General features: G+C 40.3%; 1 protein-coding gene across 2 annotated transcripts in view; it reads right to left on the bottom strand.

The window, feature by feature from the left end:
* Window positions 1-752: 752 nt before the first annotated feature.
* CPA6 (carboxypeptidase A6) overlaps window positions 753-16,752 on the bottom strand; it is an 85,399-nt gene continuing 69,399 nt past the window's right edge. For both annotated transcript variants that reach the window (XM_075024343.1, XM_075024342.1), the window contains 5 exons: window positions 14,146-14,256; window positions 13,812-13,902; window positions 8,941-9,143; window positions 3,731-3,815; window positions 753-2,129 (listed from right to left, as the gene is read on the bottom strand). In XM_075024343.1, coding sequence (XP_074880444.1) covers window positions 1,942-2,129; window positions 3,731-3,815; window positions 8,941-9,143; window positions 13,812-13,902; window positions 14,146-14,256 — 678 coding nt within the window. In that variant the 3' untranslated portion in view covers window positions 753-1,941. The remainder of the gene's footprint in view (window positions 2,130-3,730; window positions 3,816-8,940; window positions 9,144-13,811; window positions 13,903-14,145; window positions 14,257-16,752) is intronic.

Consider the following 16,752-nt stretch of genomic DNA (forward strand, 5'->3'; position numbering starts at 1 on the left):
TGAATCTGGTTTCTCCTGGCCCATACTTGACAAAGTTTGTACTGTAGCAATCCAGAGGTAAATTTGCCTCATGCTGATAGGCATCTCTCATGCCTTCTGTCCTTCACTTCAGTCTCTTAATGTCCTTGCAGTAGTTCAATCTTGTCACCTAAATTGAGAATAACTCACAACAGTTGGTGCTAATATTTACACCACTATTGAGACCGTTGGTCAAGAATCTGTGCATAGCAAAAGACAGTTATTGCTATCTTCAAAATATTTAATGATTATCGTCATAAGCAATTGGAAATGACTAGTGGATGAGAGCTTCTGTCCCCTAGATTTTTATTAAACCAGAATAGAAACTTGCATTACTCAAACAAGTCTGAACTAATCAAATCTGAACAAGCTTTCAGAAACCTTATTTAAAATAAATACTTTTTATTAACAAAATGTTAAACAAATAGAATGCAGTTCTGTCATCTTTGCTCACTGATTGCCTTTTGCAGTTCTGAAGACAAGGATATTCTTAATTAAATACAGTGCTCCCTAGTCTCATAAAGGTTGTCCATTTGTTAAGTTCAAGTACTTTCTTAGAGAGGATGTAGGTTTTTTAAAATATCACATCCTTGGTGTCAGTAATGTTTTACAGATAGGTAAAATTGTCACATCCTTGAACTAAAGCTTTAATACTTAAATGAAATATGAAGAATACTTCAAAAGCCTTTGATGATTTTATTAACAAATATGTTTTATTTAACATGTTATGGCATAAGATTAAAGTAAAAATTAATAAAGTAAAATATATGCTTTTGCAGATATTATAAGATCAAAAAAATAGTATTTTAAAAGTAAAAAAACCCCTAAACAAGTTGTTATATTCTCTGTGCTTTCATTATTATTCTTTCAAACATGGTGCTTATTCACTGTATTTCAGCTGCAAAGCTTCTGCTTTCACATCCGGCTCATTTAAGAATCTATTATTAATTCCTTTAAAACATGCAAATAGTACAACTTCCAAGAAGAACAGCCACATAGCCATAGAGCTACAGAATTTACTGCAAGAATACTGATAAATAAAACATCAGTTAACATCAGTTAGTTACTGTTTAAGGCTAGATCCTTGGCTGGTGGCAATGGGCAGACACTGACTGCAGCAGAACCCAGATGCACTAGCTAACTGCCAGCTTCCAAGTTCCAAACCATGGCAAGTTGCTTTGTCTCTCCATAAAGCAGAGTATTGTATATCTCAATAATAGTTCATTGTAATTCTTACACATCTCTAGGAAAGTTACATTTTCAAAGGCAATATGTTGAGTCCACCCCAATTTATATATTTGAAAATAGGTTTCTCCGAACAGTTAAAGGAAACCTTGGGTCAAATTATTGCATTACATGAAAAAAAAACCCAAAACACAAAAATGCATATACATGTGTATGTATACGTGCAGAAGGAAGCCACACTGCCACTTGCAGCATGGCCAGATGCAACTGTATGCCATTTAGTGCTATAGACATGGGCCTGGGTTGGATCAGAGAGTACATATACATGAATGTAAACTTTATCCCTTGGTTCGAGAGACCCCACTAAGGGAAGTCTTACTGTTAGGGAAAGGACTAAGGCCAGGGACTGTCTGGAAGTTGAGTTTTATTTCAGGCACCTGTATGTGGACCTGGACCTGCCCCACTGAAGTTGTAGTATCAAAGCTTTATTGCAAAAAGAACAGACTATTTTACACCAAACTGGTAACTAAGTCAGTATATCAATTTTATGGACTTTTGTAGAGCAGATATTAAATTATGTTTTCCATTTCCCACCATGTAAGTCTGGCAGAAACAATACCATATTTCCCATTGGCTTCTATAATTTTGAAGTGGCCAAGCTTAGAAAGGCAACTGAATACACTGAAAGGCATCAGCACTGGGAGTAAAGCACTCACTTCCAGCTCCTAGAAATAGCTCTCAATGACATTTCTTCAGCAGATGAAGAGTTATATTTTTAACTGCAAGCATGGTCTCTGTGCAGGTTGGTTTGATCAGCGTCTCAGGAAGTAAAAATCCAAAATGGCCGGTGTCACGCAGCTCAAACGCAAATGCGTAGGGGATGCCATTTTTGTAGGCCCAGTCCATAGAGCTACCAGAACTCACATCTGAGAGAGGGAATTCAGAGAAAATTTTAAAAAATGTTAAATGCAGGTCACGTTGAAAGCACCAGAGGGTTCTTGTGGCATTTTGTCTCCAGGCCTCAATGAATATACTTGGAACTCCAGCTGTTGCTTGCCCTGATCCTGAACACCCTTCAGAGAAGGGCATGGTGAAAGGTGCTCAGCACAATATAAATTAGACCCTTGATTTTCACAGGAAAAAAAATCAATAACTGACTTTTTTGTGTAAAGCAAAACTTTAATAAAAGAGAACATTTAGAATAAAACTTCAAACTGTTCTTGTCCCCAGGTGAGTGCAATCTAAAGCTTTGCTTCCACAAAGATCTCTCAGCTGGACTGGGGCTCTGCATGCTCCTGGGTTTAACTTAGGGTTTTTAGGCAATTCCTTTGCAGGGAGAAGGGAGAAAACTGATAAAGTAATCTACATTCTCCTTTTCAAAGTGCTTTTAAAATTCTTTTCTCTTAATTTCTGTCTTGTTTTCTCACCATTTCCTTACAGCATGAGAGCATTTGCATAGGTGGTGTCTAATATTAACAAACCTTCCCGAGGAAGTGTGCTTCTTATGCTTTCGTTATCTCCATATGTTGATTACCCAAGACACTTATATTTATATAAAGATCCATCTCTCATGTGGCCTGCTGTCTTCTGTGCAATTCTGGCATTAACTTACACTGCTCTTCCTTTGACATAGTGAGTGACTGCACTGTAATGAGCACAAGATGACGACTGTGCTGTGAGATGGAGGCCCACAATAAAGTGGAGCTCTAGCCAAAACACAGCAACAGCAGAGGAGATGCAGGGGGTTACTTGTGAAAAATCTTGCTATTTACTTAAGCTTCTCACTTTTTCAATGTCTGTTATCATTACCAAGAGCATTCAGGCCTCATAGTTTCAGTAAAAAAAAAGTGTCTCGTTGAAAACTATTGAACTTCTTTTTCTCTTACCTGTCTACGTGGAGAGCTTGCCTGACAAATGTTGTTCCCTATTTAAAAGGCATATTTTAAAGATATTTTGTTATAGGGAAAAATGCATTTGAAATTTCTCTCTGAAAAATGGAAGATGTCCAAATAAAGATACTGTTGCTATCATTTATCATCATCTAGACACAGAGACATTTGAAACCTAGCTTTTAAAGACATCACCCTAAATTTTAGGTAATGTCCACAATTGCAAAGAAGGAGAGGCAAAGTAATGGTGAAAAATGAAACATAATTTGAATTATTTCCTCCCAAATATTTTATAACTTACTAGTGCATTTAAAGTGCCTGATAAAGATATGCTTTTTAAGATCTTGTTTTATCTTTCTTTTTTTTTTTTAAATCTGTTTTTATATGTTCTGAACATGTTATTTGCTGGCTTTCGCCTCTCAAATGCATTGCATTTTAATCTCTTTTATTGCATCGAGTTAATCTTACTGCAATCAACTGACTGAATCAGTCACAAAACTTTATCTTCTGCCTTCCTCACCATCCACACCTGGAACAAAGTTCACTTTAAACACTGTTTGCTTTCTTTGTTATAATAAGGGTAATCTCCTCACTATAGGTAGGTCAAAGTCACAAACCTGTGCCAGAGGAAAACTTACACAAAGTGCTAGATGCAGGACCGTATCTGTATCTTATACCATAGGCTGACTGAAGAGCGTTAACAGCATTATAGGCTGCTGATTCCTGTGGGGGGAAGAAAAACAAATACATAAATTAGACTTTGAATTAAATACTGTAATGTGATTGGAACCTGAGCTATGGATCATTGACTTCCAGCGTAATGCTGTGTTCCATGCGTCCGTGGCAGCTAATTTAAATTTATTTTAAAGGATAAATGCATTATTTATTTTTATTGACAGCAATTCCCTAAATCCCTGAAAAACTTGGTTTGGTATTTTCATGGCATAAAGAAGCTCACTGCACTGCGATCAGCCATTAAGTATTTGTAATTATAGGTATATATACCAATTTAGTGACACAACAAATTTAGGCAACATGTGAGACCATGAGATGAGATAATGTCTTTTTTATGCAGTTTAAAAGCCATGCATGCATTTTCTGCCAGTACCTGTGGATGCATTTCCCAGTCCACTAAACCTCATCTCTGCTGGTCTTGTGAAGGAGAAATGATTTCTTGGTGACACTCCATAGTGGTTCAGTGAGCAGAGTGGGAAGAAGGAAGGAGGCAAATTTCACTCCTGAATCTCTGGCGGACAGGTGAATGTTCACTGCTGGTCTAACTTTCTCCAGTTAGGCTTGGAGAACTCTTTCCACTATTGCAGAAATGTGATTTCAGTACTGTATGGGGAAAATCAGCACCTACATTTCAACACCCATATGGATGCAGTCTGTTTAGGAGGTTCATGGCATCCTCTGAAACTGGGTGCAGAAGGCCTGGCCCATGGCAAGTTCTGAGGGTCACACGTGGATAGTGCATCTGAACACAGAGACAGGATGCACGTATTCAAAAGAAAAAGGAATATTATAATCCCACAGAAGAGGATCCTGGAGAATGTACAGTGAAGGCCAGGAATATCTAGGAAAACACAGAGCCATCTCCCTGTAGAGAGCAGGAAATGAACATCTTTGGAGCTAGAAACTGCTGGACTGTGAACCACTGGGTAAAGCTGCTATGGTTGTTTTATTTCTATGAACTGGAGAGATGTAGGTTTCAGTTTATGCAGGTCTTCATGAACTTGGTCCATACCTTGTTATTCATGAGGCACTAGATGAATGCACTGGGGAGGGATTACTCTATACTTGCCTTTCTGTTCATACATTTTCCCTAACCTTCCACTTTTTTGCCATTGTCAGGAATTGGGATTCTGGCTTAATCCTTGGTCTGACCTGTGCAGGCATTCCTGCTGAGGGTCTTTGTCCACCCGAGTAGAGAAGCCAGAGAAAATTGCTTTAAAACGTCATTCCAGAAAAAAAAAAAAAAGTTTATTTTCACTTAGTGGCCAGCAAATAGGGCTTTGGAGAGTTTATTTTATGCTGAGAACTGCTCCTAGCAATGAAAGAGCACTTTTTTATGCCATTATAAAAATCTATTAGGCAGAACTAGATTTTTTGTCTGTTTGTTTCTCAGCACAGGGATGACAGTGCCGGCGACTGACATTTTCAGCTTGCCCCTTCTCTTCCTCTTGCCACCTCCACGAGAGAGTGCATGGAGGCAGGGACTGCTGAGGTCAGTGCTGCCGGGAACTTCTGCCGGCTTGGGACGTGGTCGCCAGCCAGTGTGAGGGGTAACCTCTGACTCACCCTAACACCAAGGATGAGGAGGTGGGAGGAGGTCTGAGGAAGGGGGAAGGGCTGTCACTTGGGACTCTTCCTCCTCTTACAGACACCTCAACTTCTGTGAGTCACGACACACAAGACCCATGATGGGGTCAGAGGTGTTGGACGCCGTGAGGGCGGCGGGGTGGCAATGCAAGGCCATGGCGGTGGCAGTGGGGCCTTGCAGGGCTCCGGGGAGGGGGAAGCTCTAGCTGCAGCCTGGGGCTGTTGTCCGGTGCCTGCACTGAAGCCCCAAGTACCAGGCTCAGTTGCTCAACAGAAATTTGGCAAGCAGCTGTGCCTACCGTCGCAGGGCTGTGGTGTGGAGCTGGGACGGCCTGACAACAGGCCTGACGCCACGGGAGTGAGAGGCAGGGCTCAGCTGAGGGAGCTGAGATGGGTGGAGAGCAATGTCCTGGTAAACGCGTGATGGAAAGGAGAACAGCCACAAAGGAGAAGACTCCCTGTGCATGACTGACGCGTTGTACAGCAATGAGACAACAGAAGCAAGCCCCGTTGAAATTCTTCTGAAGAAATAGTTTGGCAATGCCCATTTGAAACCAGCACAACAGTACTGGGTTCTGTGCAGAGGCAGCAACCTTCTGGAGGCCAGAGCGGGAGTGACCCAAGTCCATGTCCACCACGTAGGCAGGCGTTCCTGGGCACTGTGAACGCAATGCTCTTAGCCTTGAGGGGTGCTGCTTGCTTTCACTGTTGGAGTTATGTGCCCAAAGAAGGGGACAGTTCTCAACCGCATCATACTGCACAGGTTGGATCCTGAATAAATCCAGGCAATCAGTCTTTGAACACCCTCAAGGAGAAAGCTTCACATAAAATTACCAGATTTTTACAAAGACATACACAAACTCAGTCATGCCATATAAATTCACTACAAACGCTAAGGCAAATGACTGTATAGGAAGAAAGGGGATGAAAAGTAGGTGGAATTTAAACTCTGGAGATGGATGAATGTTTCTGCTGGGTTTTTTTTCAATCTAAAAGCGCACTTTCATTTTAAGTATCTTAAAAGAACAGATTTCAGGAGACTGTTAATAAGAGAGTTGTGCCTAAATTAGAACAGAATATGCATGTTGTGATCAGTACACAGCTCTCCAGTTTCAAAGCAACTGTGAATAATTGAACACTAATCAAAGTAGTAACTGACAGGTCACTAGAATGATACGACCCAGACAGAAACATCCTTTCTTCTGCTCAGGATTAATTGTGGACCCCTGTTAGCACCAAATGTTACTTATCTACTAGGTGTGTGGAGTCCTACAGTTGTCCACTGTACACAATTCGTGGAGACCAACAAAGCTGGTTCCATCAGCAGCAGGAAGCAGAGATCTGCCACTTTCCACCTCATTGTAATTTCCGAAAGAACTGCAGAATCTGAAACCTCAGCCTCAGTCACCATTTTTGACACTTCAAATATTAAAGACTATTCATTTAGGAGGCACCAGGTGATGGAGCCTTTGGCTGTAGGCAAATATTAAAACACACAAATAAATAAGCAACAGTATTCCATTCATTTTCTCTGTGACCCTCATAACGAGTTTTCTAAATAACAGGAAATTACTTCAGTTTCTTATGCTAACCTCCCTGTTCTTTTTGACTCACTGCAATAAAAAGAAGTATAGAGTCCAAATACTAGCAAAATATTTAGAATTGGCATTTGGCTTCCATTTGTCCAGGGCTGTTGTCTAAAACAGTGTCTTTCTTTGTCCCTTTAGGACTGTGCTCTACTCCCTCTGATGAAAAGCCTGATGCAAGGTCTCACAAACCTGGGAAACACCTACTACACATCAAAAACTGGGTTCCTTTGGTCTAAAAGCTGTGGATGGAAAGACAGAGTGTGTGTGCTCAGGGGCAGTTACTCCCCGTCTCAGAACAGAAATCACCCTTGAGCAGCAAGAACAACATGTACTGAAGATTCACTGGTATGTGTGAAAACTCTCAGTTAGAGACTCCTTTTCCTTACAATGAATTTCCTGACACAGCGTCTGCTATTGCCTTACGTTACTCCGGATATTTTCATCAGATACCCAGTAATCATCTACTTGCAGAGGAGATGCTGATTCTTCCTAACACCACGTCTTTACCTTCTGCTGTGTTGTCTGTTCTTCAAAAAAATATTCTTGCACCTGCTGGCCTTCAAAGGAATGAGATCCTGTGGTTTTAAATTCCCAGTCTATGTTTTTTGGTAAGTAATAGCCACCAATTCACTTGGGGAGCTTCTTTCTCTTTGCCACTTCCCAAAAGAGGGTGGAGAAGGTAGAATAAAAAGAAGATTCATGGATTTATTCACAGTCAGTGCAGGGCTGGGTGGTCAGTCCCCACAAGTCTCATGTTTTCAGCTCCTCTGGCTGCTTAGTTAGCTTCTAATTTGCTCTGTTTCCCAGGAATGACATCAGACAGGAGAATTTTTAGTAGCTGCTGAATTAAGTGTCTTAACAGAAATAAACCCACAAAGAGAGTTTAGTTTGTGGAGTGCTGGCTGCTCAGCCTCCTGGGAGGGCAGCTTAGTGAAACTTCAGCAAAGCTCCAGGGACTGACAACATCATTTATTCTGCACAGCATAAATCTAAGGTGCAGTTAAGCTCCTTTGAAGTGAACTAGCTTAAACTGGTAAGTTAAAAGTCACTGCAAATTTCAAGGCCAAAATGGGAGATATATGGACAATGTAAGTTTACTGGGGACTAAGGGCAAAAGAAACAGGCTTGCAACTGGTTGGTATAATGTGTGTCTGTGAGCAGGAGCAAAGTAAAGCTTAGCCACATTTCCCTAAGAGAATAAGCCATAGGGAGGGTTTTATGTACAGGAGACTGGCTAAAAACAGACCTCAGACTGTGAGCAGAGGGGATAGTTCTTCTGCATTTGGATGAGCATGGAATACGTGAAATGTACATATCTGTAAATTGATAGGCTTGCATCAAAAAAAGTCATCTTATTAATGTATTTTTCTAATAGACAAAAGCCACTGATGTTAATTAACTGCTTGTCTTAAAGTATTAAGAACACTATGTCTGAGCAGGATGATACATAAAGCAATCGAAGCTTTACTTTTGGTGAAATCGATGAGATTTCTCCTCTAATTGATAAAGATAAACCATTTCAATTTTATTTTGTTCATAACATTGAGGATGATCTTCTTTGTGCTCCTAGTGTTTAAGTTCTGAGCATGAAGGGACAGAATTTCAGCTAGATGCCCAAGGACTTAACTACATAATTCCCATTACAGTTAATTAAATAAAATGATAATAACTATAATTAGAACCCAGGGATTTATCCTATAAAGTAATTTAAAGGGACTGATGGATAGAAGGCACTATACCATTTTAATCAAACTGCCACTGACTCACTTTGACTGAAGGTTATATAACCAGAAATGCAATTCCAAGCAGATCCAGAATAAATACCACTCAATATTAAATATGTGCAAAGTATTGAAGAAACAAGTCTCCCCTCAAAACAAAATGTACCAAAAAATATTATGTAGGGAAGAAGTTGTCCCAAGTTCTAAGGTACTTACCACGCAGCTGAAGTTTGGAATAGTTGCATATTTGTAAGAGTAAGGGTACAGCAGCATCTGTGCATATGCATGGAAGGACAAATAGGCTTTTATTTGTTTCCGATGTTTGCGGAGAAAATGAGCAACTGCCTTTACTTCAGGCTCAGACTCAGGAAAGGGACCACAGTAGGTGTCATCGCAGGGGTGAAATGAAGCACCTTCATCTAGAGATTGAAAGAGAAAGTTGATGGTGAACGAGCACAGAGAATTTCCAAGGGTCAACTTCTGGCTCAGCCTGTGTGGGCCTGTGTGCAAAAGTGTGAAAAGCAATAAACAAATTGCTTTCTTGTGACTGATGGGCATAAGCCAGTGGGACCTCAGTACAGCAATCTGCTTGTTCATCTAGTAGACACACCAAGCTGCCAATTGGCCAACTACATGCAGTCCTCCCCAGAGGACATATTTTTAACCTAACAGAAAAAGAAGAGCCTGACTTTACTGTATTTTCTTCCCTGGCTTTCCATACGAGTTGCACATTTTATGATAGCATTCCAGTATTAAAACTATTGAAGGGTCTCAACTGGTCAATTTGAAATCAGAGAGCTATACCTCTTTCACTCGTCACTGCCAAGACAAATCTAGCCTTTAAGAGCAGTTTAACATACTTGCTACTACAGAGGTGGTTACAATGGTAGGTAGATAACCTCAACAGGCATTATTGGTTTAGTGGGCATGGTGGTGTTGGGTTACAATTGGACTCGATGATCTTAAAGGTCTTTTCCAACCTAAACGATTCTATGATTACCTTAAGAGTCTGGCTTAAAACATGAGAATAGTTCCTGACTACTGCCTATTTTTACTCTTGCAAACCTTCCAGGAAAAAAATGAGAAGCCACATGGGATGATTGCTCAATTAACTAAAATACAAATCATCTCAGTTTGCACAGGGCTTAATTTTCCCTCAAGTTTGGGGCAGGGGTTCAGTTGCGAGGATATCTTTCATCATGTCAACCTGCTCAGGTGGCAGTAAGCTGCAGAAGTGTAGCCTGCTTGTAACATCCCATGAGGTACTGAAAGATGAAACTCAGAAAAGGAGATGTGGCAGTGGCTCCTTTATCATCTAGCAATTCTGGATCTCATCAAGCCACCGTCTCATTTACAGCTTAAGGCCTGAGCCTAAAAGAACAATATTTATGCAAATCCACCCTGCTCTTTTATCCACTGGGATTTCAAAATGCCACATGTTTTACACTGACCCACAGAATAGTAATAGTTTTGTTGTGACATTCCCTGGTGTCATCAGGGACTTACAGAAGCAGTGTTTCATTAGTGTTCCTTTGTATAGTAAGTACTGCCATCTTCAAATAATAAGAAAAGAGCAGTGTGTGAGAAGGCATAATATTATGAACTAAAACAGGGTTATGCAATCAAAAAGTGGAAGAATTTAATGCTGCAGCTTCATTTGTAATATGAAAATTAAGGCCACAGGTGAGGATTTCAAAAGGTGTTAGTGCTTAGATTGCAGTGGATATGGAAAGGTTATATAGAGGGCAGATGGTCTCCTCCCTGCAGAACAGATGGCCACCAAGTCATCCAAATCCCAAGAGCACTCTACCTCGATGTCTTGTCAGATAATATAGCTAAAGGAGAGCTATTTAACAGAGCCTCCAGCACCTTTGCTTTTTTTTATGGATAGTTCATCTCCTGTAGCAATGTAGTATACTGAATCATGAAAACGGACATCACAGTTAATGAATGGCAGAATCCTACAAGCTAATGAATGGTAACATAGCTCAATGGTAAAATATGACTCAGTTTAGTGACTTTCAGTGAAGAAAAAAACTCTCTAAACTGTCCAGCCTTCTATCATGAGCCATTTGCAATCCCAGCTGTAGTTAATGCCTTTCCTTAACTGAAGCTGGCTGGTGGTAAAAAGAGAGGGTTTGGTGGCCTTGGATAACGTAAGGATAGCCTCAATTTTCCTACTGGAAGTTCTTTTGAAGTAACACAAGAAAGAAAAAAATGATACAGTACGTATCAACTCCTGTGAAATTTCTGAGTTACAGTCATGAGAAGAAAATGCAATTGCATAAAATGTTACCATGCTGCCTTATTTTTGTAACTGATAGCATACCAGGGGAGGACAAATATCCTCCAACATCTACCATGAGATCAAATGTACAAAGGAAACGTGTGCAGAGACTGATAAAACCAATGCTTTGGTATGGAAGAAAGACTGGGAGGATGGATGAGCTGGAGCATGATTCTCAAAATTCCTTGCAGCCACTTCATCTGCCAGTGTGGGGTACTGTCCTCAGTGAGCAATGGGGTGCACTGGAAAATGGGATGCACTGGAAATTTTAACTCCCACTGCTGCTCTCTTGGGGGCTTTGGATGCAATCCATTTAACTGGATTTGCCCTATGACATGATTTAGTTCTAAGTAAGTACCTCATTATTGGCTTTAAAATTGCTATTTATTTCATGAACATTAAACCATTGTGCTAGTTATTGCACATAAGTATATACTGCAAGGAGCATTTCTACTCAGAGATCTTGCTGTCAGTATTCACCTGGGTCTGTGTGCAATTTCTGTGCACTATTTTGGGTACAGGGTGCTGCAGAGTAAAATCTACCACAACCAGTGATATGGCCCTTTTCTTGGTCCCTAGAGAATACAGAAGCAACATCATAAAGCTTACATCAAAGTCCTACACCAGAAGGGAAGAGGAAAGCAGAAGGGATGCTGTGTTATCTTTACCAAATAGCTCACTGCAGCTAGCATTCAGTGGCTTTGCTGGGGCTGGATTCTGCCACAACTCACCTGCCTGGAAGCCCCACAGTGAAGTTCAAGCCTGTCTGCAAACTGCAAGTGCAACAGAACTGAATTAAAAGGTTTTTAAAAGCATATGCAGTATTAAATGTTAAACACCCCATGATTATCAAGCCTCAAAGTGTGATATGATCCAGATTCTTCTCTGCCTCATTTAGTGTCAGATTAATGAGAACATAGGGTGCTGGGTGAGGATCTTCTGAGCACCAGTCAGCCCAGTTCATGAAAGAGCTCTTTATTCTCTGGCAAAATAGAGAATCAGACAGAGTTTGGGGTCCTGTGAGGGAAGCAGAGCATGTGCTTGGTGGGATGATGAGCAACTTTGAAGGAATTTTTATTTTTTAAACTCGGGGTGGGGACCTGTCTTTCATGTTCAGTGGAGGGCAGAAATGCAACAAGTAGTGGACTACAACACGCAATGCGTGTGTGTCATGTTATCGTTTCACTCAGCCTAGAAAAAATGTTTTTTTACTGAAAACTAAGCAAATATTTTCAGGACTGAGTAAAAAGTATGCTTTAACACAGTGGCTAGGGAGCAGGAAGAGGGAGAGGCAGAGTGATTTGAACCCAAGAAAGATGAATTAGGCACAGAAAGAAAATGCACTGTGTGAGTATTAATGTTGCACTGATAGGTACCTATAATATGGCTCTGAAGACTTTGTCAGAAAACCGTTCATTCCAACTATGCCGGTGGCTATCTACCTTCTGAACAGTAAATATATGTCCCCCAAATACCTGCAGTTGTGACTTACGCACTTAAGTAACAGATGGTAACTGTGATGCAGGTCTTTTTGGTTCATTTTTACATTATTTCTGCCTTAAAGATCGTGATAGCAGCCATGGGACTGTCTTCTGTAGTGGAGGGATTCTCAGCTAACACAGGCTTTCTGTAACTGCCTCTGTTTCAGCTCCCTTCTTAATGCAAGTAGAGTCAAAAAAATTGGAAGCATATTTCACAGGTCCATACTGTATTGAATGCATGCTTCTGTTCACTCTCACCTCATTTGTAATCTCCCCAGGCAGATTATTTGCACTCACTTTTATCCTCACAGTTCTCAAAAATCTACTTAAAGAATCCAGTCGCTGCAAGACAGACTGTGCAGTGCTTGAAACATCGAGAGAGTTCCAGTGTAAGAGGGACAGGCTGAAGGGAGGGCCGTTGCACTAGCACTATGCAAACACAGTTTCTGTCTTTACAAGTTTATAATGTAAATAAGGAATGCTGGAGGAGAAAACAGCTGTACAGAGAGGTGAAGGAAGTTGCTCAAGATGGGAAGGCAGGCCAGCAGAAGAACCAGTTATATATTGCTATATTTCACAACAGAGTGCTATTATTTTCTGCTGCACCAGAACTTGTACAGATGCTTACTCCTGTATGACTTGCTGTAAGATTTAATACAATACCATTTCTCCTTCAGTGGACCCATTCCAAATCTTCTGCTAGTATTTCATTACTGCTGCATTCTCTATGCAAAACTGAGGTAAATTTTTATGGAAGTATTTACAGAAGTGCTGGGAGTTTAAAACTGGATCTCCATGCATTTAGAAGCACCTTCTTTCTTTATTAAATCACTAATAATAATGGCCTTAAAATATTCTCAGACATTCTCTGTGAGGCCAACAAAGCAAGTCTGACATTTCCCAAGCTAAAGCCATTTCAGAGAATTGATGAATTAAATAAAATGAAGTTTGAAATATTTCCTAAAGCTGTAGTCAGGTAAATTATGAAATGTGATGGGCCAGGCTCAATGCTGTGCTTCAAATTATTTACATGATTGCAGAAATACAGAATAGCTGTATACATGTTTTTTATTTTGCCACACTCACCATGACTTTTTACTTGTGATGAGATGTGTTTTTCCAAAGTTCAGGACTTCTGTTTTTTTAGAAGCTATAAGAAAGATTTGAGCCTTGGCTTGTGGCTTTATGGGAAAGTAGCTTCAACTTTAACCATGGAAAAGAGAACACTTCACAATGGATATGACCTAACCTACTTAGTCTGTTGGATAATTAAATACAGGGTAATCTGAACTAGTGGACCAAAGTACCGCCAGACTTACCACACCATTTCACTTTCCAGTTGCGATTAGCATCAACACCATGACAGGGAAACCTTGTGTTCTTTGATCTTGTTTTTCTCCAAAATCGATCCTAACATAAGTTATAAAATAGAAATAGCAGTATTACTACATTTTGGCAAAAATCTATTTGTACACATAACAAACCAACCCTGGTAAACATATTCAGTATTATAACTGCAGTAATTTACTTCTGTTTTGCATGCCACAAAGTGATGGACCAGATTATACAGAAATTCATGCTTGAATGATGTAACAACCATTTGATCTTTCCTGTCTGAACAATTTTTTGAGTAATATTACTGATACTACTTACATTTGTCCAGCTAAAATGATATCCATCCACATTAAATACAGGCATGATATAGAAATACAGCTGAGTTAGCATCTTTCTCATGGCAGGATCAGTCTGGTATGTCTGAAGAGCCTACAGCAGAAAAGCCAAAGAAAGTAGTTTCCATAATAAAAATAATTTCCTGATTAAGTATTGTGACAGGCTAAGACAGTCACTTGGCCTTTGGCAGGACAGAGACCTGATCTCAGGGCACCGACATCCTTAGAACTGTACTTGAAAGGCTGACATCTTCCTGCAAATGTGATTAAAGGCAGCGTGTGAACATGTGAAAAAGGTGTTCAAAAGACCCTATTCTCTCTGCTTCTTTGTTACTTTCAAAAGCCAAGAAAATACAACTCATATTACAGAGAAGCAAATGCATACAAAGTGTTTTGTGATGTAAGAGCTGAAGGTCAGTGGAATAGATTCTTAGTTGAGGAAACGAGTTTAGCTCCTGTAAGACAACGGATTGCTGTTGCTTCCACCACCTGGTGGAATCATGCCCCATTATTTGATGGGGTCAGAGTATGTCTTAAAGCATTTAAGGCTCACATTACATACGCTTTTGTTGTATTCAAAGTAACTTACTATATGCACAATCATCAATACAGGCAGCTTATTCATTTATAATTTAGAAAACCCACTACTTCTGGAGAACCTCAAGTATAAAGGTTAGTAGAGGAAGTCTAAGTAGGGAAAGTATTTTTTTTCCATTCTACATCTTAGAAAAACACAGCAAACCAGAGGCTCCTCAGCAGTTCTGTTTGCTAGTACCAGAGATGCTCCTTTACCAGTTTCAGGACGCTTGGGCTCCACATGCTGTAGCAAAAACTGTCCTTGTCATAGCTGGGCATCAAACTTGCATCCTTCAAAGTTTAAGTCTTGATTCTGTAAGGTGAGGAATCAAGTGCTTCACCTGGCAGGTGGAAAGCATATCATACTAACAGTGGGTGCAGAGGGATGCCTGAGGCTGCCTCCTCTCCTCCTGGTGCTGTGATTACAGCCTTCTGCTCTGCAGTATCTCTGGCCCTTCAGATCCAAGAAGTAACATGTTTGGGGGGACAAAGGGAAATGTTTGCTCTGAAATAAACTAAGCTAAAAGCTTTTCAATTGACAAATGCCAGGGAACAGTGTGAAGTAAAAGAATTCAATACTGCTGGGATCCTAACTGTGCAGCCCTTTGGATTATTGAAGCTGCCACAGGAGCTGACAGATGCTTTTTGTGGAACACCTGTAAGAAATACCCATACAGTTAGACATGTCTGGGGCTGAAATTTACTCATGGAGGAGTCTGAACATTTTTGTCTTTACTGAGGGTCTAGTGAGACTTCTAAATACTTTTCCTGTTCATTAACTACCTCTCTGTCATGCAGTGCTTTCTCCTCACCCAGCCTCAGCAGTGCTCTGCACGTGCAGGTCCTTCAGCCTCACTTGCAGATCCAAAGCAGCGTGTCATCCCTGTGCAAAGCCACCAAGTCACCCAGTGCTGCTCCACACCGAGCTCCTCTTCTGTTTCAGCCAGCCAAGGGAAGGGGAAGGTGAGCAATAGAGGGCAAAGGGGCTATAGCACAGAATGACATGAAACTTAGGCAGCAGATGGGACAGCATGGTGTGGAGTGCTGCAGGGTGGGATGAGATGCTGAGAGAATGTAAAGTTATCACAGGGGAGAAGAGGATGACAGTGGGCTTCTGAGGGGAAGCTTGGTGGAGCCGTGGGCTGCCTGGGAAAAAGTCCCTGGCCTATGCAGAGGTCACAGGTCCCCTGACCCATGTGCCAGAAATTCCCCAAAGATTCTTAGCTGGCATGGTATTGTATTTAAATTCAATTTACTTGTATTAAGAAGCCACATCAAGGCTACAAATACATTTGGATAAAAATATTGGTATTCAGGGAACTGCAGCTATAGTAAAAAGTAGTTTTGTCAAAACAGAAAGCAATGGTTACTCAAAAATAATGACTGTGAAAACAAGGGCTCTGTTTCATTGATGTTCCACACGCAGAAAACGCATACTGAAGTAACTAGGGCTACTCTGTGCATTAAGCTAGCCTTTAACTTAAATCTTCACAGGATTAAAAGCCTATATGGTAAGTATGGATGTTAAACTGTAAGACTGTTCTTACAGTGGAAACAGAACCAAGTTGTGCTCCAAAATGTGAGTCAAGGAAAATGAACATTTTTATCATGCATATTTCAGGGAGAAGTAATTTGGCTGGGGAGTAAATAAGGCACCACACACCACTTCCTTGACTTTTTAATGCTTTTCTCTTTTTAGACAATAATAACAAATAAAGCTCAGGTTGTGTTTCCATGGTGGGTATTTACATATCAGTAATAATGAGATTGGCATATTTGCTTGTATCTGTATTTATGTATGCCATTCTTTTGCTGTCAGTTTCATCTGTAATTATGCATTTTGTTATACTGTAGTGTAACTACTGTCTTTTAAACTGCAATACTTAAGAATAAACTCTTTAAAACACTTTTAAAATCATCTCCTTAAAATAACTACAGATAATGAATTAATTTAAGGTAATAAAATCCTTAAAAATTGCATGGATGAGCTTTGCAAATTTTTCAGAACCTTTCC

This window comes from Buteo buteo, chromosome 3 (genome assembly GCF_964188355.1).
Source record: "Buteo buteo chromosome 3, bButBut1.hap1.1, whole genome shotgun sequence".
In the NCBI taxonomy this organism is placed as follows: Eukaryota; Metazoa; Chordata; class Aves; order Accipitriformes; family Accipitridae; genus Buteo; species Buteo buteo.